Genomic DNA, 24,835 nt, shown 5'->3' with positions numbered 1-24,835 from the left:
CAGTGGCTGAGATACTACACCAAAGGTTGAGAAAATAGAAATGTTCATTGCAGCACTCTCCACTCCCACTGGGAGTGGATATTGGAAAACTGTCATTGAGAAATGATTTGTCCATATTGCTCCTTGCCTAACTTTGCCTTGATTCCTTAAGGATTAATCACTGCCTTAGCAAGTCAATGTTCTGGTTAGCTTTTTCTTCTTTGGATGTTTTTATGCCTGTTCATGCAAGAGAGAGAACAGCAAAGCTGCTTACTTGATAGTTTTCCAATGTGTGTTCCATTTTTTCCCCCCTAAAATTATTCAATCTCAGTAGCATTTTCATTGTAGTTACAGTGTATGTCTAGCAGGCTGACCAGGAAGCTTCATGACCAGCCTGTTTCTGAAGGAGCAAGGAAGAAAGCTGAGTCCCACAGAGTTACCTTAGACTGTAAATGAACAATAAATTCCTGAGCTTATCTGAAGCGTTTTGTGCAGAGTAGTATTTTAGTTTGCAAATGCTGCTAATCGTGTTCTTGTTAAATTAAATACAAATGGAATTTTTTTCTGCTCTCTAAAATTAAACCTGAAATTCTCTGTGAATATTTTTGTATGTATTGGTATATGATATCATATGATGCCACATATGATACATAGCTTCTATTGTATCTTGCCATATTTTCACCCTATTTACTTGTTATTACTCATTGTGGTTCCTCTGAAATTCTGATCATGGCATCATTGGAGTGGAGTTGTGGCCAAATATTTGTATAGTATGATTTGGAGAGGTGGCTAATAAATAGACAGACTTCTACACTCATAGAGTGCATGCTTCCCTCTGTTTTCTGCATAGTGCTTCTCATAATTTACACACTAAATTGTATGATTAATTAATTAGAAGTAAAAATAAGAATTACAAGCCTGGCTAGAATAGGTTTTCTTGGTCTGTATGACTAAAGGCTGATACACCTGGATTATTTTCTTTATCTACATGTAATCAAAAGATTTCTTATTTTAAACATTCGAGTATTTAAAAACATTTAACACTCAAGTATTGATCATTTCTGTTAAATATATGAACAAGTAGATTGTACTTGAGACATAGATGATCATTTGGCTTTGGGGCTTTCTTATTACCTCTAATAAGACTTTGGATTCCTTTGTAAAAAAACCTTAGACTAATGGTCCTGTTCCTGAACTGCTAAGCTCTTGATCCTGCACCCTGCCTTTATAAATACTGGCTTCATGATAGGCAAGAACTTTTTTGAGCTTGCAATCATATCACATTGTTAATCCTATTCATAAACTAATGGTTAAAAAAGTAGTTTTTTCTAACAATTTTAGTCTGTATTCTTTCTCAGTTAAAGTTAACATACAAGAAGTCTCGGATAATTAATAGATAAAAGGTAGTACTTGCCTTAAAGCCTTCATCTGTGATAATTGGTATATGAAGGTATACACTGAATGGTATGTACTTGTGTTGTGTGACAGCACTTTCTAAAATTAGTGCCACTAAATATGAGGTGGACATTTCTGTAAAATGTAGACACTGCCAAATATAGTATAGCCAAGCAATGGTGTAACTTATACCTGAGTTTCATGTTAATTTTTGGGTATCAGTTCAACAGAAAATTACTTTTGCTTCCAAAGACAACCATGCTATAAATGTGTGAACTCCATAAATGTGTAAAATCTCTTAGTTGAAATTTACCTTCTGTTTTCTCTTTCTCTACTTATCCTCTTCCAGGCATATCTTTTCAGGGGCATCAACAGATAATGATTGTATGCCCATGATAATTTCTAACTCAGCCAGGCTCAGCTTTCCACTACTTTATAGATTGAGTAAAACATCAGAAAGTCACATAGATTTTAATATGCTAAATTCTGAAATCCCCCTTCAAGTTATTTTTTGAAGTTGTTTTTCATGTTATTTTTGTCTACCACAATATAGGTAAGACTTGAATTCTGTATTTAATTGTTTGGAACTTTGATGTAGATTGTCTAGCAGTTTTGGTTTTTTTTATTATTGGTTTATTACATGTCTTATTTATAAATGTTATTCTGTAAATTAAAAGTGACTCTGAGCAACATGGTGGTAACTCAAAATAAAAGTAGCAAAAGGGTGTTGGAAAATCAGTATTTAAGGAAATGTTCTTGTATATATATGTGAAATATAGATTAGTAGGTACATGGAGTACAGAGAATTCCAGTTCTCTAATTGTAAGGGATTTTATGCATTTCTGGAGTATTTACAGTAATTTGCTTGAAGTACAAGAGGTAATATAAATTACTGAGAAATTTTGTTAATTAAGAGAGCTACAAATCCTACAGATAGAAACGGCTACAACTGTTTATGGTGTTTATTTTTAAATATTGTTGTTTTAAAATATAAACTAAATACTGAATAATTTATGGTGTTCTGTTTGTTAACGTTGTAAGCACTGCCATGTGTGCAATAGGAAATGTTCCTTCCATCACATATTTTTAAAGCTGTCTTGTGTTTTTTAGGCCTAAAGACTGCCTCCGCTCGATTATGAAGAGAGTGAACCATAAAGATCCACACGTCGCTATGCAAGCATTAACCGTAGGTTCTTTATCATGTAGTTAATTTTCTTCCTGAAAAGTTACATTGCAAAAGAAATCTCTAAGTTTTAATCTTTCTTTCATTAGCTTCTAGGAGCATGTGTATCAAACTGTGGCAAAATCTTTCATTTAGAAGTCTGTTCAAGAGATTTTGCCAGTGAAGTAAGCAATGTGTTGAATAAGGTAATGTATTGTATTGATTTATACATTTTCACCTATAGGTGAATTTAGATAAAGAATTGGGGTGATCTGTAGATGGAATGGAATCTACATTTAGAGGACTGGAAAGGTGGAGGAGGGGAAGGAGAGAAGATTACTGTAAAGACTGTGGCTCTCAGAACTTGCTGAATGCCACTTCATACTAGTTAACATAGGTATTCTGTTTGGGGGAGGTGTGGTGTGTTAATTTATAAATAAGCTACTTTATTTTCACTTTAAATAATATCAGTAAAATGCTAAATACAAATATGATGACATGGAGTTAAAACAGGGTTTCTATGTAACCTTATTTTGGGCCTAGCACATACTGTACTGGTAGAAGCACAATGCTGATGTTATTATTCTCCCTTTCTAATAAAGACTGAGTGCTAAACTTGACTACAAAATAACATTATCTATATGGTTTATATTGACAGTAACATGCAATTATTTGAAATGAAGATCAGATTTCTACATTATTTAACTAGTTTCTACTGTCTGTGCAGGGTCATCCAAAAGTTTGTGAAAAGCTGAAAGCCCTTATGGTGGAATGGACTGATGAATTCAAGAATGACCCACAGCTTAGTTTAATATCTGCTATGATAAAAAATCTCAAGGAGCAAGGAGTTACTTTCCCAGCTATTGGTTCACAGGTATATTAGATTTTTGTGGTTGTTCTCAAACTGTGTCAGAAATTCTTTTTATCCTCAGTTCTGTATTTTAGTTTGTAGTCTTCAATTATAAAATGTTTGGAAAACAAAATGACAACTACCTTAATAAGACTTTTCTTTGAGGAGTGAAATGCTCTCAATTACTTTAGATTTTTATATAGTAGATGAATGCAAAGCAAAATGGTGAACTTCAAGCACTGTCAGTTTTTTGTTGGATTCATTTTTACATCTTTTGCTTTTGGCTAGGCTGCTGAACAGGCAAAAGCAAGTCCAGCTCTAGTTGCCAAAGATCCTGGTACAGTAGCCACCAAAAAGGAAGAGGAGGATTTAGCTAAAGGTGAGTGCATTTATTTGCTGACATGATGCATATTGATTTATTTAAATAGCCATTGTGTTCAGTAACACTATATGTGTTACTAATGGTTTCTTCAATAGTCAATTCTCCAAAGTCTACTTTTCAAGTGATCTGTGTCATGCATATCTGCATGGGTTTCATAATGTTTTTGTCCACCTTGCCCCTTCTTAAATATGACCATTTTTTCTACGACCTTGAGCTGAGTTTATTATGAGTGAAGCTTCTCTGCTCAATCAAGTTTAATTGAAAATAACCCAGAAATGTGAAATTATTCAAGTAGTGATAGGGAGGGAAAAAAAGGAAGGGGCAAATTTTTGCTTGTTTAAGCAAAAATAATTTTGTTAATTATTAATTAAGGAGGGACTTTACTTTGAAGGTGACCAAACACTGGCAAAGCTTTCCCAGGGATGTCATGGTATCATTATTCTTAGAGATATTAAAAAGTTGTCCTTGGCAGTCAGCTGTGGTGACCCTGCATGAACAAGGGATTGGACCAGTTGACTTCCAGCTTCAGCCAATCTGTGTAGATCTGATTCAGTGAATGCAGACTAAAGGCTCCTATCTAAGAGAGAACCAGTGTGCACTGGAACAGAAGTATCTTTTTAAAGTTTCAAGCAGGCTAGTGAAGTTCAACACAGTGTAAGATGTAAAGTAAGAATGTAAATATTTTGCATCAGTTCAAGGTTGCAACAATAAGATAAAAATAAAAATTCGATGACTTTGTGGAGTTATTCTATTTGTGCTTAAATGCTATTTATTTATCCTGTCCATGCTGGAAGCCTCAGTAAATCCATGGATAGAATTCTGCTTTCTCTTTGTTATTTACCACTAGTTTTAGAGAAAGACAGAAAGTCATTAAAATGAAACAGGAATATAATTATAGTAAAAGTTCTCATGGAATTAAAGTTTCATATCAATCAACCCATTTTTCTAAGGCATTTTCATCTGAGTAACTCTTCTTTTGTAGCTATTGAGCTGTCACTAAAAGAACAAAGGCAACAGCAAACAACACTTTCCAGTTTGTATCCAAGCACCTCAAGCCTTTTAACAAACCACAAACACGAGGGGCGAAAGGTTCGTGCAATCTACGATTTTGAGGCTGCTGAAGATAATGAACTGACTTTTAAAGCTGGAGAACTTATAACTATCCTTGATGACAGGTAAGTTATTTAGAATGCCTACTAGAATTATTTTAAACTCCAAAAAAATAATTAGAAATAATTGTATATTCCATGTAGAAGCATACCTTGAAATACAATGAATGGAAATGTATTTTTGTATTAGTACTTTATTTTGTTATCTCCTAGATTTTTGACAAATAAATGTATTTGCATAAAAATTCTTGTGTATGGATTTCTGCATATATATGAATTTTATTTATGTGACAGTAATGTAAAAGCCTTTACTGTGCAATTCCTGGGAAAGTTCCATGTGAGTATGGGGTTTCTGATGTATGGGCACTTTATTTATTTATTTATTTTAATCTTTAGTGATCCAAATTGGTGGAAAGGTGAAACTCATCAGGGTATAGGATTGTTTCCATCTAATTTTGTAACAGCTGATCTTTCTGCTGAGCCTGAAATGAGTAAGTAACATTACATTTATGTATATATGTTTATCCCTGCCATGTCAATGGGTGATTTCCTTTCCTTTAAGATGGAGTTCACTTGCAAGTTAATGTGATAATTAAAGTAAAACAGAGGAGCCCTTGCTATGCTATCACAAGCAATGGTCACATCAAGGTTGCCAAACTCTTCTGCTGAAAATGGTGTTGTTTGCTGCTGCCTTTGTCAGCAGCTTCTTTGAGACTCATGGAATTGCTCATTTGACACCTAGATAAACATGGGCAGCAGCAGCTTTTTTTCCAAATTGCCTTTTTGTCTAGTTGCAGTGGTGCATATCTAATTGAGATGAAACTGAAGGCCCCATGGCAGATAGGACTTGGAGACAGATTACCAGTGTTCAAATAGTTCAAGAAACCTACATACTGTAGGTATGAACATGTGCATAGTGGACAGAATATTCTCTGCATGCAGCTTATTTACTGGTATCTATTTATATCCATCCAATCCACTTTAAATATTAATAAAATATTAAATATTAGACAAGACTTCAAGATTCTAGAGCTGATTTCTGTAAGTCTTGTGGGTTTGTAAGATTAATCTTCTGTGATCTCAGTTTGAGGGTGCTAAAAGTATGAGCAGGTCAACAGAATTACATGATGACCAGTCATTTGTGCTATGTTAAGACTATCTATCTAATAAGAGTGTATGATAAGAGTTGTATTTGGGTTTTTTGCTAAATATAGAACTTTTTTGTGCTAGTCTCCACTACAGAGGAACGAGATACTTTGTATATAGGATCTGGTGAAGAAGCAATAGAGAAACTTGAGTCCTTTCAATTGTGTGCTTTGCTCAGAGAAAAGAAGGCTTAGTTTGTCATAGATGATTTTGTCAGTTTATCTTAAATTTTACTTGCTAGCCCTATTATTTCCAATAATTCTTTCTGAGTCTTTTATCCTGATGGCTTTTTAATATGTGTTGTGTGCAGAGAGACTATGATAGAACTATTTACTTGCTAAAACATGTTTTTGCTGAGCTTGTGTGAACTGATCAATTTTTTTTTTTTTATAATGTGGTTTACAGATAGGAAAATTATTTAGGTCTGTGGCTTTCAAATGTCAACAAAATACTGATTTTTAAAATTTTCACAGTAGAGGTTTCAAATGCAAGGAAGCAGCCAATATATTAGTTATATAATATTTATATGATTGTTTATTTTTTCTTTTATAAAATTAAATCTGCCTTTTTATCTTACAGTGAAAACTGAGAAGAAAACAGTGCAGTTCAGTGATGAAGTTCAAGTAGAGACAATAGAACCTGAGCCAGAACCTGTTTATATTGATGAAGTAAGCATGGTAAAAATACTGTTAGGTATCAAATGCACTGCTGGGACATTTAAATATGTGAGGTTTAACCCTTGCATCTTGTACTTCAAAAATATGACAAAAAAAAAAAGGAAAGAGAGGTTTCTTTTAAGTAATACTGCAGTATTCTCTTTTGCTTAGGAGTCTTGAAGGGATGAAGGAAATTCTTAGGAATTTCTGAAACTGAATTTGGAGCTGCATTCCATTTAGGGCTCTACTCGGGTGTTGTACATCTTTTTATCTCCAAGCTAGAATCTTAATGTTGAGTGCCACACCTATTTTCAAATTTTGCTTAAAGTATTTCAGGATAACATAGAGATACCCATCTTGACTGCTCACTTGGATTTATTTCCAGTGTTTGCACTACTGTCTATCCTCAGATCTTTCTGTCCCTGAAAAGTCTGACATTCTGTTCCTCTGTAAGTAATATTTAGTAAGATATTTGTAATCTCACCTAAGTGATCCTGTAGAGTTTCCAGGAACGTTCAGTCCAGGAAGCTTTTCCCCAGTTTTTTTGTTTGTTTTTTTTTTTTTTTTCCTCAAGCTGGGTTTTGTCATTGTTATTTTGAAATGAGAAATCAGTTACTGCCTTCCTGAAGTCATATTTAAGTCTCACCTCAAAAACTTGTTCCCAAGAGATAGTAATTTGTAGCCTGCTGAAATAGATTATCTGAGGCCTGCCTTTAGGTGCCTTCCAGCTTTTGTTTTCTGTGAATCATTTTTGTTTTAGTATCTTCTTTTGTTTTTAAATTCACCACAGTATAATTTTTAAGGAAATAGTTAATTTGACTTTTCCCCATCTTTCCATGGTCTAAGGAAGACAAAACACGATGTTATTTTCTATTTTCATACAATCTATATAACTTAGTGTGAAAAAGGCTATTTATTTGATAGTGCTCAGCTAATAAGTGATTAAAAATAATTTATGTGTAATGTTTTTGATACTTCAACCAATATAGTCTACCCCAAGACATATTTTTCAAAGACTTTATGATTTTTTTCTAACCTTTGATGTTTTTATTATAAAAGGGTTGCACTTGAACTCCTTGTTTAAGCTTGACTTATTCTGAAGTAAATTCTGAAATGCCTCCAATCATCATCCTAAAACAACACTTCCATATGTATTGGTAATGATATGGCTCATGTACTGAAGAGGTTTCATACACTTAAAATTGCTTTTCACTGAATTTGAATTCTGTCAAAACACTTCCACTAATCCCACTAGGTGGTGGCATTGCATATGTAATAACTAGGCTGGAAAAAGAGGAACTGCTCAGAAAATAATACAGGTTTAGAAGGACTTTTAGGAATAAAGGAGTATTCTGCACGTTCCACTGGTTACCACTATTTTTTCTCATTTGGCTTTTGCTTGTTCAAGCATCTTCATTCCTGTAGAGTGTATCATTTGTATAATTTCCTTAAAGTAATCTAGTTGATTCTCAAGTGCCAATATATCAAAATGGCTGTGGTGAACAGTTGCTTTAGTTTACTGTCCTGAAAGGGCTAAATCCCTTGCTGCCACATTTGCCCTAATTATACAATTTGTGTTCTAGGATAAAATGGACCAACTCTTGCAGATGTTACAAAGTGCTGATCCATCTGATGACCAGCCAGACCTCCCAGAACTGCTTCATCTTGAGGGTAACAAAAAGGAATGAGTATTTTATGGTTGTTTTCCTCACTTGTAATTTTCTGCATCAACGCAAATTGGAACTAAGCTGAAGCTGCTTCAGCTTCATGTGCATGCAAGAACCAAGCCTGAGAAAAGTGCCTGAGCCATAATTATCTTCTCACTTCTTGTTTCCCACATCTATGAGACCAAAGTGCAAAATTTTAACTTAAAACAAGTCTACTTTTCTCTAAAGAAAGCCATTTCCTATATTATTTTCCTTTTCAAGACATATTAATACTTAATTCAATCATATTCATCCATTATTTTTTTTTCTTTCATAGAGTAGCACAGCATGAGTGGTGAAAGGAGTGTCAGGAAGATTCCATGAGAGGAAGCAGAAATGCTACAAAGGTTTAGAATAGACCTGTGGGTGTCCCACATGCTTTTCACTTGCATGTGTATTTCTGGAGGAGTTGCATATTAACAAATACCTCACAGAGTGCTACAAATTATCCTACTCCTTTAGCATCAAATTGTTCAGACTACCTCTTCATAGAGGCATTATAGGTCATTTTACCTAGGCTGATAGATGCACAAAAAAAATTTGAGTGCAAGTTGAAAAAGGAAGTAATCATGAAAATTATGAAGATATTATTCCCAATTATGAGGCAGAACATAGGCTTAAACTGACAATTCAGATGATACCAGACTTATTTTAAAATATACTTTTAAAATTGTACCATTACTGAAAATTTTAGCTGGGTCTCATTCTTAAATTGTTCATGATGTTCTGTTATTAAAAATTTGACATACAGATTGTAGTAATGAAGTAAAAAAATGGACTAGCATTTATTTCTATTTTTTTAATAGCTTTCTGACTTTTCAATATGTTACTCTGATATATTTTAATGTCTTTCTATTCTAGCAATGTGCCACCAGATGGGACCTCTCATAGATGAAAAATTGGAAGATATAGACAGGTAAAAAGAAATATCATATGCCTTGACCAAAATCAAATTAAAATTCATTCTTAGAAATACCAGAGTTGTTACTTGATAATATCTTAATTTCTATGAGTACTGGCAAAAAAAAAAAAAAAATTCATTAGTAGTTTCTCTGAGAAGAGGTCTGAAGATTGTTTTCCCATAGTCACATGATAATTTATAGTGTTGTACCATTTGACTCTCTGGTACTTGTTAGGCATCACTTCACCATATAAAAATGTTACTTAACAACCTCATGAAATTACTCTGTTTTGTCTATTCTATACTAAAATTATCTAAATTTTAGAATGAACTGTAAAATATCTTTTCTAGGAAACATTCAGAACTTTCAGAGCTCAATGTTAAAGCAATGGAGGCTCTTTCTTTGTATAACAAATTGATGAATGAGGACCCAATGTATTCCATGTATGCAAAACTACAAAACCAGCAGTATTACATGCAGTCATCTGGTGTTTCTGGCTCTCAGGTATGGATGTAACCTTTAATAGCCACTGACCTTATCAAGTTCACACTGACTAAGCAGTGTTTTCTCTTGGGTTTTTTGCACAGTATGTAGAAAAATAAAAATAAAAATATTTGTTTTCAGCTAAAAGCTTTGGATGCTCTCCTTTTGTGGGTTCTAACATTTTTAGTGTTTTTCTGTTCAGTTTCTTTTGATCAAGGTAAAAGCCCATCCTGAGATTTAAGTTGTATAAATTTAAAGAAAACCAAAATGCCAGGGCTTTGAATAGTGGATCAAAGAAAATAAACAACCAAAGGAGTACAATTTCTCCCCATCTACTCATAGTTAATTCAACATGAAAATGATGCTATGAAGAATTAACATTTTTAACTTCAGTAGTTTAAATTCTAAAAACTCTTCACAGATATTTTTTTAAAAAAGGAAACTAAAAGATTTCAGAAGATGCGTTTAAGTTCTAAAGTCTGATATTAAATAGCAAATTTTCTTGTGTTTTATTTCTAATATTTATTTCATTTCCTAGGTTTATCCGGGGCAAACTCAAGGTAATGCATATTTGGTGGCAGGGAGTGCACAGATGGGCCACATTCAAGGTTACAATCTTCCTCCAGAACAGCTCCCTTCTCTCAGCCAAGGCACAGTTACTCCATCTGCCAGCTCAGTAATTCCTGGTCAGCCTGCACAGACGTCTTACACTAAGTAATTTTAAATATTTTTCTATTAAACAGAGACTCTTTTAAATTACAGAAGTATAATTATAAATACAACTGAAAGATACTTTAGTGCAATTGTTTGCAGAGTGCTTATTATTGGTGTCATGTATTTAAAATTTAAAATATCTAGTTTTTAATTGTCTGAATACAAAATATGTAGTCTATATAACTCTGTACTTTTTAATTAAAAAAAAACATGGAGAAAATTATACAGACATGATTTAGTAGTAGTAACTTTTAATATACTTTTAATGATGAAGGTTATCTGGTGCTCTGGCTGGCTCTGCATAATTTCTGAGAGCATTCTGTTCCTTTGTCAAATATCTTACCACAGAAGAATGGGGAGAATTCTGCTCATTTTGGGAATACTTACTAAAGCTTATACACTTACCCAAATAAAGAAGCTGAAAGAGGCTTTCTACATTGGGTAGATAGCCAAAGATACAAAGTGTTGATTAAGTTACCTATATTGTGAAAAGGTTTGTCATTTTTGTTAGTTGGTTTTTGTTTGTTTGGTTTTTTTTTTTTTTTTTTTTGTGGGAAGTAATTTTACTCTAAAAAGTTGGGACAGGCTTCTGTCTTGAGTCATTATTGTATTTGTTAGTCTTTATCCTCAAAAGTGCTAATTTAGGATAGTAAAGCGTACAATGATAAAGTGAGTTTCTGCATATTCATCTGACTTGTTTTGCTATTTAAAACAGTTTGTTGGGTTTTGCTTTTTTCCATGAACAGAATGGAAGATAGATGGTATTCCATGTTGTATCTTAAAACAAAAGTACAGATTCATGGTCTAATTTTAAATCCATGGGGAGTGTCTATTGTATATTTCAATCACAGGAGTGTGTTTGAGTTTTAATGGGAATACTCAATGGCTACAGTTTTAAATATGCAGTGTATCCAGAGATAGAAGATTTTTGTGTTTATAAATAGAACAACTGAAGAAGCAATAAAGTTTTGCTGTTCTGTTGCTAAGTTGTTTGTTAATTCTACTTTAAATTTTTTTTCACTCTTTTTTGCTTTTTTTCAGTGCAATGGTTGGTTCTGTTGCTGGAAGTACCTACTCTAACCAGCCTTCAGTGTACAGTCCACCACCTGGTACTGTTGATGTTGCTGCTTATCAGAATGCTGGAACTAATATGTCCCAGGTGCCAAACTATAACTTAGCACCTACAGCTCTGCCACAGACAGCAGGCAGTCAGCAAGCACCTCCACAACAACCACAGCCTCCACCACCTCAACAACCACAGCATAGTTACTCACAGAAGGCTCTGCTATAGGATCCAGGACTTCTGATTCCTAATCTTCTTTAACCTCTGCTAATGGCGGTTGGCGATTCTATGAGTTTCTTCATTTAGTCTCTTAAACTTTGTTTATCCTCAGCTTAATAAGAATCTCTCTTGGTGAACAAGTTCAATTTGCACTGACTTTTTAGGATTTTTTTTTTAATTTTGTGGAGGAACTGATATATTTAGGAAATTTAATTCCTTTTAAAATGCCTAAAAAATTGGTACAAGATTATTTATGTATGGTTAAATTGGCTAGTTTGTGAAAACTCAACCATTGCAAACTGTTGTGGCATATATGTTATGTACATAGAGTGTGTGATTGCAGTAGTGCCCATTTCGTATAACTATGGTGGTCATGTGAATATATTTAACACAATGTTTAAAAATAATTTGCTTTACTATTTTATTTTAATCATGAGCTGACAACCATATTTCATGTCTAGTTTTAAGACAGATGCAATGTCTTTTTCCAGTGCAGGAAAAACAGCAATTCTGCTTATCATGGTTATAATTACAAGCTAAGGTCTATATATGAATTTACAAACTTAGACAAGTTTCACTACTTCTTGAATTGAACACAACTGTGTCATGAATATTAGATAGCTTATCTACCAAAGTAAACTTGTTAACTAGAAAATGATTTGGGGGGATAACAGCAAATTATGATTCTGCTTCAGACATAATTACTAACTTAAAACTACTATTCAGAGGCTGCTAACGTATCATGGGACCATGAAACAGATCAGGATCTTGCATATTATCATGAGAAGCATATAATTTATCTTTCCAAGTTGTTTTTTTAAAATGAGAACCAGAACTATATGTGTGTTGGTAGAGATTACACCAAAGAAAGACAGAGGAATTGATTTGAAAGAGAAGCAATGGAGTTTTAAACTGGACACACAACATGAATTACACTATTTTGTTCAGGTCTTCTTAATTAGAACATGGAGAATTATGGACATGTAAATCACTTTGCTGAACAAACCTTCAGGGCTTTGTTTTATCTCTTGTGGCCTTGCTTAGCAATTTGTTCTGTTTACTGTTCTAACACAAACACTTCTGCCTTAAATGTCTGTTTAAATTTCCAGTTGTACCATTTGAGTTTATTAGCCCTTCTGTAGTTTGAACACCTTATGAGGCATCAAATCTAAATCCACTTTTAAGTTACTTTAAATTCTGTTCTACAGCAAGATGCATTAGCCTGTTTTATACCCTTGTGTTCCTCAGTACCTTAGCCACATGGCTTTGTAAAGCATAAAGGTATTTTCTTTCTGTGGATGAGGTGCTGCAAAAGAAACATGGTAATGGAAGGCAGCATTTCAGCTGTGCTTGAGCAGAGTTTCTTGTGCAAAGACTGTTGTTACTTTGTGTTTCTATTCCATCTAGTAATGCATCCTGGTTTCATCTTTTCCAGCAACTCTAATTCCACTACAGCAATACTAGATGTCTTCAACATCAGATCTGCTTTTAGTCCTGTGTATGTGTCAGAAGTTGTTTGTTTTGTGTACTGTATTTTAGTGTGATTCTTCTGGAATTAAATGTTGCAATTGTACATTATACTATAAAATGAGCTCTGTTATCCCATATACTTCTGCATCTGTTCACAATTATCTAACCTTTGTTTCACTATTTTACATCAGTGTTTTGCCAGATGCTTTCAGATGACTGCTTTGCATAACTTCTGATTGGTGGTTACAAACATGCCCATGGTTGAGCTGTTCTGGTTGGGGTTGTTCTAGCCAGCTGGTTGATCTAATGCTAGGATTTTCACATATTTGTTTCCTCTAAAATTTTTAAGCATCCTTGCAAACTGTCAGTAATTATTTCAATACTTGGTGTTATGACAAAAGCCTGTGGAATTTGAAAGGAAATACTAAAGAAAGAATAATAATCTGACATACTGTGTCGTGGATGACTTTTTATGGATTGAAGAAGTGACATCTTTAGAAAGGACTTGAAATATAATTTAGATGGTGTTCTCTGTATGCATTAGGCATCTTATTCCAAAATCAGATATTCAATGTGTATAGAAGTGTATAATTTATACACAAAAAGTGAAAATAATTTTTTATTCCATTGTTCTTAGTCCCTGATTCAAGGAGAAGCTTGAAGCATCAAGATAGCCTTTTTGATATTAAGTATTGTATTCTTAGGTTTTCACATGTTGTGTCACATGTTCCCTAATAAGGGCAGGTGGAACTTCTGTACAGAAATGACCCAGAAAAAATATATTTTGTTAGTGATTTGTGATTGTTTTTAAAATTTTTTGAAGTTTTTCCTTGATATTCAGAAATGCTAGATCCTGGTTTCTCATTTGAACTTTATATGTATCACAGTTTTTCTGATCTCCAACTTGCTTATTTTGGCCATTCATCTGTTTTTATGAAAATGAAAATCACCTTTCACATTCATCATGACCAAAAATCCCTCTTGCTAAAATTCAGGACCTCTTTAAATTCAATATAATGAAAGTTGTAAAAAAAGATAGATGCTTTCTATTTTCCTTCATGCTTTTATTGAAGTCACTGCTCTAAGGTATCTCCTGTAGCAGGCTGGGAATTTTAGTTGACTTTGAATCAGAGTTCATTTTCTACAACTGGTGGAGTAGGTCACTACAATTTTAGGTTCCAAGTCTTAGTGTTTCTGTTGCAACCTACCTTTTCCATTTTATGTGCAAATTTCAGATTAAATTGAATTTGGTGTTGTATTTCTCCATGTTAATTTTTCTTATCAGAAAATCTCTTCCTGCTTGGTTGTGATGCCTTCTACTTTGCTAGATGCTGTCATCACATAAATTCCTGCAGTCATCCTTTCATATTCTCTCTGATAGCTTAGAAATAATGCTTCAGTTCACCTCCTCTCTTCTGATTTGCTATCATGAACCTGGAGATGCCATTCCTGGTGCTTCTCTGCCATGATTTATTCTCAGATTCCATTGTTTTGACCAAGTTCACTTATGTTCTACCTTACTACGGTATTGAACACTGAAATGTTAGTGAGCAGGGGAAGTACACACACAGCTACTGTGTGGAAAAGCTTTTTAGCAATTAAATAAAGTGTTAGAGTGTAAACTATTTGAAAATAAGAAATCATTGGAGATGCTATTCATGGTCCAATAGAAGACATGATTTTTAATGTCTTGTTTCTTTACATATAAATTGTCAATTTAGGGTTAAAATGTGTATAACCCTTTTTTACTTATCCCTTTCATTAAGGAATACAAAAATGCTAATTAACTTTGGAAGGGGTATTTCAGTGGCCTGGTTAGCATGAACTGGAGCAAACTCTGGAAAGTGCCTTCTGTGCATTTCACTTCTAGGAGCAAAATTTTATTAGCCATTTGTATCATCTCAATTTATGTGGGCATAACAAAGCTGTCAAGATTTACTGCAAAACCTCAGGAAAAACACTGGGGTACTATATTAAAATTTTCTGTACTGACATCATGGCAGTGTGTTCCAGAGTGTGCAGCTGCAGAAACAGTCATGATGTATTTTCCCCCCTCTGATTACCTGGTGCTGTGTAGATGTGTCTGTAATGTCATTGGCCAAAGCACATAGAGACAGCAGTAAAAAGGAGCAAAATACCAGAATTCCTGCGTGCTTCTCAACAGGTGTGGAGCAGCATACTGCCCTCATGGTATAGTTACTGTTCATGAGTTTTGAGGCAGGAGAAACTGAAATAAATCTGAACTTCAGAAAATTCTGCCAGATTGCAAATGGCTAGATGTAACAGAGATTTGCTTTTAATACCATGTACATATTTTGCTGATTGAATCTAGGCTGCTACTATAGTTCTCAGATTTCCTCTAGATGGCAGGAACATCAGATTTACACTGGAGAACTGCTTAATACCTCATTATTCAATTTTTTTGTATTTTCTCTAACATAGCTTACTTTATTTTTCACTTATATTTCAACGATATCTGTGCAGTCTTTATATAGAAAGGTCTTACCTTATTCCTTCTCTGCTGGGGTTCCCAGAATGAAAAAAGGCATCTCTAATTAGAGCAGCTATACTGGCACTTTGAATTGCCCAACTGCACCTTCCTTTGGAGAACCTGTATGTATCTGTTTTGAAGAACAAGGGAGCATAATTTTTCTAGTTAACAACCAGAAGAGATATCTTTAAATAAAAAGATAAGATAAAAGTTACAAAAATCTCCATTGCCAACAGCAGGCAGAATCATTTTTTACTCTGTTATTCAATCTTAGTAAAGCTGATCAACTCCACACTACAGCTATTCCTTTCACATTTTCAACTGCAGTGAAGAATATTGACCTTCAGACATACACTGTCCAACACCATAGGAAAACAGGGAGAAGGCCTTGACATTTGAACTTTTTGCTTCAATATGTAAAAAACACTATGTACATTTTTGAAGCCTTGTTTCATAAATTAGGATGGTTGTGTTTAAAAACATTCCATTTGCTACTATGTAAATTGCAGATCTAAAGTTCTCTTTTCATGCTGCTGCCTTGTCAAAGAGGCAGTAGGAGATTTTGTTCTATCCTGCATGTTCTGGAATCCAAATAATTTTTGTCTTTGTCATGAAAAAGAAAAACCTGCTGCAGTCTGCTTTGGTTTTAATAAAGTGTACACAGTAGCAAAGTGCATTTTTGTTTGGCTTTGTTTGTTTTGATGCTCCTTTTGATGTTGGCATATGTATATATTTAGATATACTGCACTGTTGTACAAGAATTGTTTTAGTAAATAACACTATTTGTAAAAACTGTTAATTGTTTTTGGTATGAATGCAAAATATTAAAGTTGGAGTATTTAGTTCATTATGTTGCAAAGTCAGTTTATAAATTCTATGGAAGAATAATTGAAAAGGACTTCTTTTGCTGGAAGGTCTTAGAGATGCAAGGTCTGTTAGAATTTCTTATATTTTCTGGTGTCAGCTGGGGTGAAATTGGGGTTTTTGATTGTTCTGGTTGGGGAGGATTTGTGGGTTTTTCTTGTCTAATGCTTACACATAAATTACATTATCTTTTTTAAACAATCTGTCATGGATTTCCTTAAGCTAACTCAAATAATCAATTGCAGATCTTATTTCAAGTATGATGCATGTCCTCTATCTTTTGGTAAATACAACATGAGTATTTTGAAAATATTTAAAAGAACATATGGAAACAACTGTGTCCATAATGTCATGTGTATATTCGGTTACAACTGAATAAGTAGATTCTATGGTAGCTTGACAGTTAATTCCATTTCTGATGACAGCAACACAAAGTAGTGTAGAACCTTTTGATTGATGGGAAATGTCTTGAATATCAGGCTAAAAACTGGTTTATAAGTCTTAAAATGCTGTCAGAATTGAAGCTAATAGACTTGACAGCTGTATGCTGTGTTCTTAAAACAATGGTAAGCATAAATTTCTTGCTTAACCCAACGTAGACCGTGGGACTTTGGGAGCAGTGGGCAGCAGTATCAGTCTGCCCTGTTCTTAGGGTTCCTCCTGAAAATACAAGCCAAACCAAGAGGTTATGTGGATTGTGGTTTAGTTCAGTAGGATAATTTGTCTTTCAAGAGAATATTCAGTTGACAATATTAAAAGACCTGTAGATTGTGTAGAAAGGAAACTTGTTCTGTTTTGGAACAGAGAGGGGCAATTAATGTTGAGTTTGCTTTACTGGTCTCTTTTAGATAGAAAGCATTTCTGTTGAGATGTTTATGATGAAAATAGAGTTTGAGAGTTTCATAGTATTTAAAGTCTATTATAAATTTGTTGCCATGTACCTGAGCAAGAGGTAATATAAGCATCAGTCTGTGTTTAAGGAGCTGGAACCAACTCTTAAACTTTTGAAGAACTGGTTCATATGCAATCTCTTCATAGCACTCACTTCATATCACGTTTATGAAGGTGGATACCTTAATGAATTTTCTTATCACTGTAGCTAGTTTTTGAAATCTTATTCTGCTCTGTTGCACGATAAAGATTTTTCTCTCTCACAATATTTGTAAATTTTGATTTCTGGATTATTTAAAGTCAAGTCTGGTTTTATTAATATTGATTGTGATCTATGTTTTAAGTGAGAAATGAGAATTAAGCCATTATGAGAGAACCTGCGAAGAACTTCCACTGATTAAGGCTGATTTGTACTTTTTAAAATTCACATCAACCCTGGGAGTGTACATGGGCAACACACAGTAATGCAGATAATCATATAGGGCTAAAAAAGCAAATATGTATTTGGAGTTAAAGATTTAGAGCATTTTTAGCATAGAATCCTCTGATATAATATATAAGGAATGTGGTGATTGTTGCACCTAATATTTTGCTTTGACTTTGCTTAACACAAGCGTGGGTTTTGAGACCTTATACATGCACCCTTGATTCCTAACAGACAGTGCAGCCTGGTGCCTGTGCCTCATGTTCCCAGGCTTGGTGACATCCACTGCCTTAGCAGCTGTGCTTTGGACCCTCATAGAGGAGCAGATCCAGCAGGAACGTGGGGGTGCTCAGCAGAGCCTGTTGTCCTTGGGACACTGCTCAACAGTGCAAACTGACAGTCAGTGTCTCTGTTTGCCACTTTCTGGCTGCAGGAAGCACATATCAAGGAATGGAGCCTTTCAATATACACATACCTGAACCACTCACAGTTTTGAAGCTTGGTTTACTAATGATGCTCTGAACTGCTACTGGAATCACACTAGAATCTATTTCCAGCCAGTTGGGATGGCTCACCCCTGTCGACTCATGCATCCTCAGGTATTTGTGGATTATGCAGATGTGTTTTATTTTGCAGTTTATGTGTCAAACTATCCCAACTTATTTTCCTCCTTGTAGGAACATGAGTACTTAGTTCCCTTGGTTTTCATGTCTTTTAGATTTGTGAAAATTTCCCCCAATTTGTCTTTTTCTTTGCCTTGTGAAATCTTGTCATAGCTGATGTTGAAGAATGGTTAGGCAAATCCTTCAGTGAAAATCATACAGCCTGATGATTTAAAGGTAATACAATGATTTTCATAAAAATATGTTGGTTTACATAAGAACATATGGCAGTCTCCAGTGAATGGCAGAGAAATGGTTCTCTGCACCTGAGTTTGAACACAGGGTCAGGACAAAGCATCTCACTGAAATGTGCTATTGAAAATTTCAAATAAGCTGGTTGAGTTATATTCAGAGAAATCATGGGTGGTGTCTAAAAAACTCTTGTTAGGGGTGTGTTTGTTCAGAGAACTCTCTTTTCTCCTGGTGGGATGAGGCAAAACAATTAGTGAGGATTTTTTTTCTTTATTCAAGTCCACAATCTCACTTTTTAGCCAGTTTCTTGCAGCTTCTCTGTAGTCCTGATTAAATTACCTGTTTGTGTAGCTAATGACACTGTGCTATATTCACTAGGATACAGCATCAGTAATTTTGAAAGCTCTTCCTGCTCACTTAAGAATAAAGTAGGTGATTTTAATTTAGTAGTTTATTTTAGTAAGCTTGTTCTCTCAAAACATACATGCTTTTTACTCTTGAGCACTTATCTTCCATATAATCAAGGCCTTCTGTTAATGTTAGCTGTTTCTCCAGAGGTTTCAGAGTCCCACTGATCACTTCAGGGGGCAGTTATGTGTCCTAGTTGCTCAGACCAGGTCCTAATTGCCTCTTCCAAGAGCTAGACTCCTTGAATTTGTCTGTCCATGAGGCTCAATTTCTTGACACCAGATTTCTTCCTAAGCTTTTTTTATTCAGTAAGTAGCACAAAACTATTTTGTATATCTGTGAACAGCTCTGAGTTGAGCAGCATTCAGTGGGATCCTGTACTGTAGCAGGAATGCACAAAGTCCAAACCTCAGCTCTTATATATATATATATATATATATATATATACACATATATTCAATCAGTTTCATGTAATATATGTATTTTCTGATGGTTATCTCCTTCCATATACTTTCTCATACTTGATCATTACAGCAAGCATACCTAGAAATAATAATGGTTAATTATAAGTCTAATTAACTTCATATATTCACATACATGCAACCTTTCTCTTTCCGTCTGGATGCTTCCAGTCTGCATATTGTCCTTCCACATAATGCAGGTGTCTTCTGGAGCCTTTCACCTTGTTTTCTGAAATGCAGACAGACCTGATCTTTAACCTCTGAAGTACTGTGTTCCTTATCACTGGTTCAGTCACACAATTGCTGTAACTGAGCTTTGGATTTTTCATGTTTCTGCAATATCCCTTTGGCCTATCAGGTGTTCTTTACACATCAACTTGCCATTAACTTGGGATCATTGCTTTCTTGTTCACTTTATTTTCTCTTCATCAGTGGTGCAGTTTCACCAAGATAATTGGCCAGATTTCAACCCAGGAAAGGAGCCCTTCTGTTCTTGACGACCAAAGTTTGGTTCCAAGTTGTTTATTGATACATGCTGCTAATTCCATCCTACTTGCTAATTTTATTCCTTGCAGGAATTTTATTCCTAACAGGATTCCTGTAGTATGTGTGGCAAGTCCATCATAAAATGTTATGAGTAGTTTGCCATACACTCTGTTGCTTTGAAGATTCACGGAATTATAGAATGGTCTGTATTGGAAGGGACCTTAAAGATTATCGAGTTCCAAATTCCCTGTCCATGACAGGGACATCTTCCACTTCCTCAGAACCACATTCAGCCTGGCCTTGAAGACTTCCAGGGACGAGGCATCCACAACTTCCCTGGACAAACTGTTCTTAACTGTTGATAAGAGCTGTTGTTATGGCATTGCAATACAGTTTCACAAGTAGGCAGCAGTCAGGTAAAAAACAGTGTTGACCTCCTACATGTTCAATTTCATTTTTATGATGTTCTACTTCTGTATTAAGGAATTTGATCTCCTGGCTGATCACTGCCAGACCAGTTTTTATCAGCAATGCTGCTGCATGTTCCATAACAGTAAATCCTCTAGGCTTAAAAATCTTTCCTATCAACAAAGTCAGAAAAAAGTCTCCCTTTCATGATTCCCTCTTAAAGTCTGGGATCCTTCAGGACAGATGTAGCCGTGTCTACATATTCACAGAATATTTAAGCCTGCCTTGTACACAGAGTTTGCTAGAATATCAAAAATTGCCTCTATTTTCTTTTTCCACTGGGGTTACAAAGTCCTTTGGAAAATAAAGAAATTGGCCCCTGAGGTACAATAGTCTTGGGCTGATTTCTATTAAGAATAATAATCAGTTGTGCATAAGATCAGCAGCACAAGACTAAAGACATTGTATTTGGGAAAGTTGGTAAGAAAGGATTTTTGCCTTCTTTGGTAGGAGAATGCTGCATTCAGGTATTGCTGCAGATGTCACCATTTGGTTTGTGCTTTGCATGGATAGTAATCCTTCCCTCACTGATTTTTCAATCTTCCAGCGATTGTGACTCCCAGTGCAAAACTGTAAGGAATGTTGTGCTCTTAAGTGGATCTTGACTACAGATTCATAATTACCAGAAATACTTTGTCTGAATTCCTCAGCTAAAATAGATTTGAAAAGCTATCCATAGCTTCTTACAGGTATTCAGTCATTTATATTTGTAATATTTGTTTGTCTTGCAGAAAAGAACAGGACAGGCAGCTGTTGAAGGTATCTCTGGTAAAACATGGAATGTAGTAGTCAATATTTTCGAGTAATGTTCTACTTTGGAATAGCACTGACAAGCAAGAGACCATCATGAAATGTTTTTAATCCCTATTCTTAGTGTTTTACTGCCCAATATGGCTTCTCTTTGATTGAGCATGACGTGTGGGGCAGGGTCTCAAGGAATTGAGAAAGGTGGAGAGATTGAAAGAAAAAAAGCAAGAGAGAGCTTGAAGTGAATGATGCAATTAGAAGAGACAAAGAAGAAGACTTTGTGCAAATAAATGAATCTTTAATCTTTAATATTAAAGCTTTGTTTCTAGGAGAACACACACGCTTTGTATAGAGACAATTCATCCATAGAAACCCTCAATTTCTGTGAACCAAGCAGTATTTTAAGTCTGTGTAAAAGTAAACCAGACTGAGTGAAATCAGAGTTATGGCACGTTCTGGAATTCTAAGAGATTTGCAGAAGTTTTCTGTTTTGGGTGCAGTAGTTAAACATCTCACCCAGGAGAATTACAAAAGCAAACAAAATTTAAGGATGTTTAAGGCAAGCCTTTTTGGACCATATTCTGACTCCAATGGCATGCGATATCTTGAGCATTTAATGTTCATTTCAGTTGTTTACATTTGCACTGAGTAGTTTGTAGGAAGAATCAGCTTTTAAGATTTATTAAGCACTTCAGCTTTCTTTCCCCCCTATAGCTATGTTTTCTGTTTGCCACTTAGATGTCAGCTTTAAAAGTGTAAAGGAAGTGTAGGATGTATATGTGGAGCATGGTTTACTATATCCTGCTTTGCTGCCTGTGTGACATTTGCTGATTTGGCTTCCTGTGAAAACTGATGGATCAGCTCACTTCTGGTCGTAGATAACAGGCAGGAAGAGCTGCTAGGACTCCTAAGAAGAATAGTCCATTAAAATCCTGCATGTAGAACAGAGCTGAAGTGAGTATTTTTATTTTAGGAAGAAAAAGCAAATGTCATGTTTTGATACTGCAGGAGGAAGCTGTTCTCAGAAAATACAGATATTTTGGGTTGTTCATGATTTCAAACCCATTACTCTACAGAAAGCTTAGATAAGGTGACAATGTCAGAATGCAACACAGAGAGGATGAAGCTGTTGTCTCGTTGCTGTCTGGGTTGCTTGGCTGGCTGCCACAGTGGGGCTGCCTGAACAGCTACACACTGTGCTGGGGGAAATAACAAATGGCACATTTACTGCTGTACCTTCAGAAACAGACTCTAGGATTCTCTTGGTGCTGAACTGAATGCTGCAGATATCTAATTTCTGATGGAGGTAGCCTAACTTGGATTTAAATGCAGATAGCATAGCTAGCTATTAGTTTGTTTTATCTAGGGACTGTCATAGTGCTTGAAGTAACAGAAGTTACTTGAAATATTTAAAAGTTTCTTCTATGAAATAGTGGAGATAGAAACAACTACTCTGATAGGTTAAGAAAAGTTCCTGATAGGATAGGTATTTGCCTTTCTTGAGACTTATTTTGTCTCTATTTAAATTCTTTTTCTTATTTAACTGCTATTTAATCAGTCTTGCAACTTCACATTCAGGATTAAACTAACATCTAGGTTTCATATTTTCAAAGATATTTTCATGCCTAACTCTCACTGAAATAAGGCATAAAAATAAATCAATCACAACTGTGGCTGATCTCTTGCTGTTAGCCAAGGTGCCAGGAAAGGCAGGTACCAAATCCAAACGCTGCCTGGTCTGGGATTCTTGTACCTTTCCTCTAGGTATCTTTCATAGGACATTCTTTCCCAGTTGTGTTTTGAGGTTTTGGATTGGTTTTCCTTTTTTATTTTTTTTTTTTTTTTTTTTAATTTGACTTGCATAATAAATGTTCATCTGTGGGTATGCCAATAGAAATTGGAGTCTAGGCCACCAAGGCCTAGTTATTACCTGTAGGAAAACAGGAAATTAAATTCTCCTGGTAACAGAACTGCTGCTCTCTGGTCAGGGAGAAGGTACAGGACCATTGTGTAGGAGAGATGGGGAGATTGTATGAGGTTCCTCAGCCCTGCAGTGCTGTCAATATCCACATTGTGAGGGCTGATCTCCACTGCTGGTGCAAAAAATTATACAAAATTATACAAAAATCAAAAAAATACTGCAGAGGTATTGTACCCTGAATAGTTTTAGTGGACCCAGGTGCTACTGCTACCCAGCTAGGACCCAGGTGCTACTGCCTTATGTTTTGGTCTTTGATGTGGTTTTCAGACTCTCCTGGCTCCCTGCTCATCTGAGGGAAGTTTTCATTATTGTGCTTAATCACTCCATCTGCAAACAAGTTTTATCATGATGTAACTACCTCACCTGGGAATTGCCATCATCCTGCAAGTATTGAAAGTCTTACTCAGGATCCTACATCAGCATGTCTTAAACTGGAGAAATGAGGCATGGGGTGACTGTGCCACACACCAAAACAAGCAGAAAAATGGAATTGGAGTGACTTACTCAGGTGCTTCTGGCCTGAGTAATTTCAGTACTGCTACACCCAGCACTTTTCAGGTGGCAGGTTTTTCAGGGTGGTGTAGTGCTGTGCATGTATTTAACATGTTGCTACATTTTTTATTAACTTCAGAGCTCTTGCAAAACTAATTAATATTCAAAGCAAGACTATTGAATTTCACAGAAATTATTATCTACGGACTTAGACTCACCCCTTCTATGTCATCAAAACTTCATGAGAGGAAGAGAACAATATAAACTTCTGTTTTCTCTTTGTCCCACTAAGCCTTGTGCAGGAGACACTGCATCAAGAAGAGGTGGTAAACTCTTTATCTCTTGGAGCCTCACTGACCTGAGTTACAGAGGAGCAGATGGAGGAAAAAGTGAAAAGGCTCATGATTGAACTCCTGGAATGCAGGCTCAGGCTCAAGTTAGGTAAGACCAAGCACAAGAGTATGACTTATAAATTGCTTCTCTATTTATTGCTCCTGTTTTGCTCCATCCACTGACAGCAAGAGGAGGTTAGGATGACTGTTCTACAGTTTTAGGACATGTAAGAGCTGAATACATTTGAGTATTTTCTTATTTTTTCTTTTGGTTTTTCTTTCAATGGGATTTAAAGTGATTACGGAGCAATGAATTAAATTCATTGGCAGTGAATTACTGCATTTTTCTTTTTTTTTTCTCACCACTGGTCACAATTTGTTGTTGAGATAATGGTATTGTAAAACCAGTGCTGGACTGGATCCTGCTTATGTGTTGCTTTGTTCACTATTCCTATTAGCTGTGTTGTGTACTTGCAGACATCAACAAGATGAGTTTAAGCCTTGTAAAGCAAGAAAAAGTGCAGAAAGTGTTCATAACCCTTCCTTCTACTAGCTCCTGTATGGAGGAAATGTGTCTGATTCAGCTCTAGCTACACTTGAAATAAACTGTGGTGGCTGTTGTTCCACACCCACCATTCACAGGTTTGTGTCCTGGCTCTTTCAGTTCATACACAACACTATATGAACTAAACAATTTTGC

The 24,835-nt window shown here is 35.2% G+C and overlaps 1 protein-coding gene across 1 annotated transcript in view; it reads left to right on the top strand.

Annotated features, from left to right (window-relative positions):
• The window catches only part of STAM (signal transducing adaptor molecule), a 31,424-nt gene extending 14,850 nt beyond the window's left edge, over positions 1–16,574 (top strand). The window contains exons 3-14 of the mRNA XM_079299838.1: positions 2,485–2,560; positions 2,647–2,742; positions 3,264–3,410; positions 3,675–3,765; positions 4,751–4,943; positions 5,274–5,368; positions 6,603–6,691; positions 8,263–8,350; positions 9,247–9,301; positions 9,638–9,791; positions 10,309–10,484; positions 11,526–16,574. Of these exons, the coding sequence (XP_079155964.1) occupies positions 2,485–2,560; positions 2,647–2,742; positions 3,264–3,410; positions 3,675–3,765; positions 4,751–4,943; positions 5,274–5,368; positions 6,603–6,691; positions 8,263–8,350; positions 9,247–9,301; positions 9,638–9,791; positions 10,309–10,484; positions 11,526–11,775 (1,510 nt within the window). The 3' untranslated portion in view covers positions 11,776–16,574. The remainder of the gene's footprint in view (positions 1–2,484; positions 2,561–2,646; positions 2,743–3,263; positions 3,411–3,674; positions 3,766–4,750; positions 4,944–5,273; positions 5,369–6,602; positions 6,692–8,262; positions 8,351–9,246; positions 9,302–9,637; positions 9,792–10,308; positions 10,485–11,525) is intronic.
• The last annotated feature ends 8,261 nt before the right edge of the window (positions 16,575–24,835 follow it).

This window comes from Erithacus rubecula (genome assembly GCF_903797595.1).
Source record: "Erithacus rubecula genome assembly, chromosome: 3".
Lineage (NCBI taxonomy): Eukaryota > Metazoa > Chordata > Aves > Passeriformes > Muscicapidae > Erithacus > Erithacus rubecula.
This window is presented reverse-complemented; position numbering and strand designations above follow the sequence as displayed.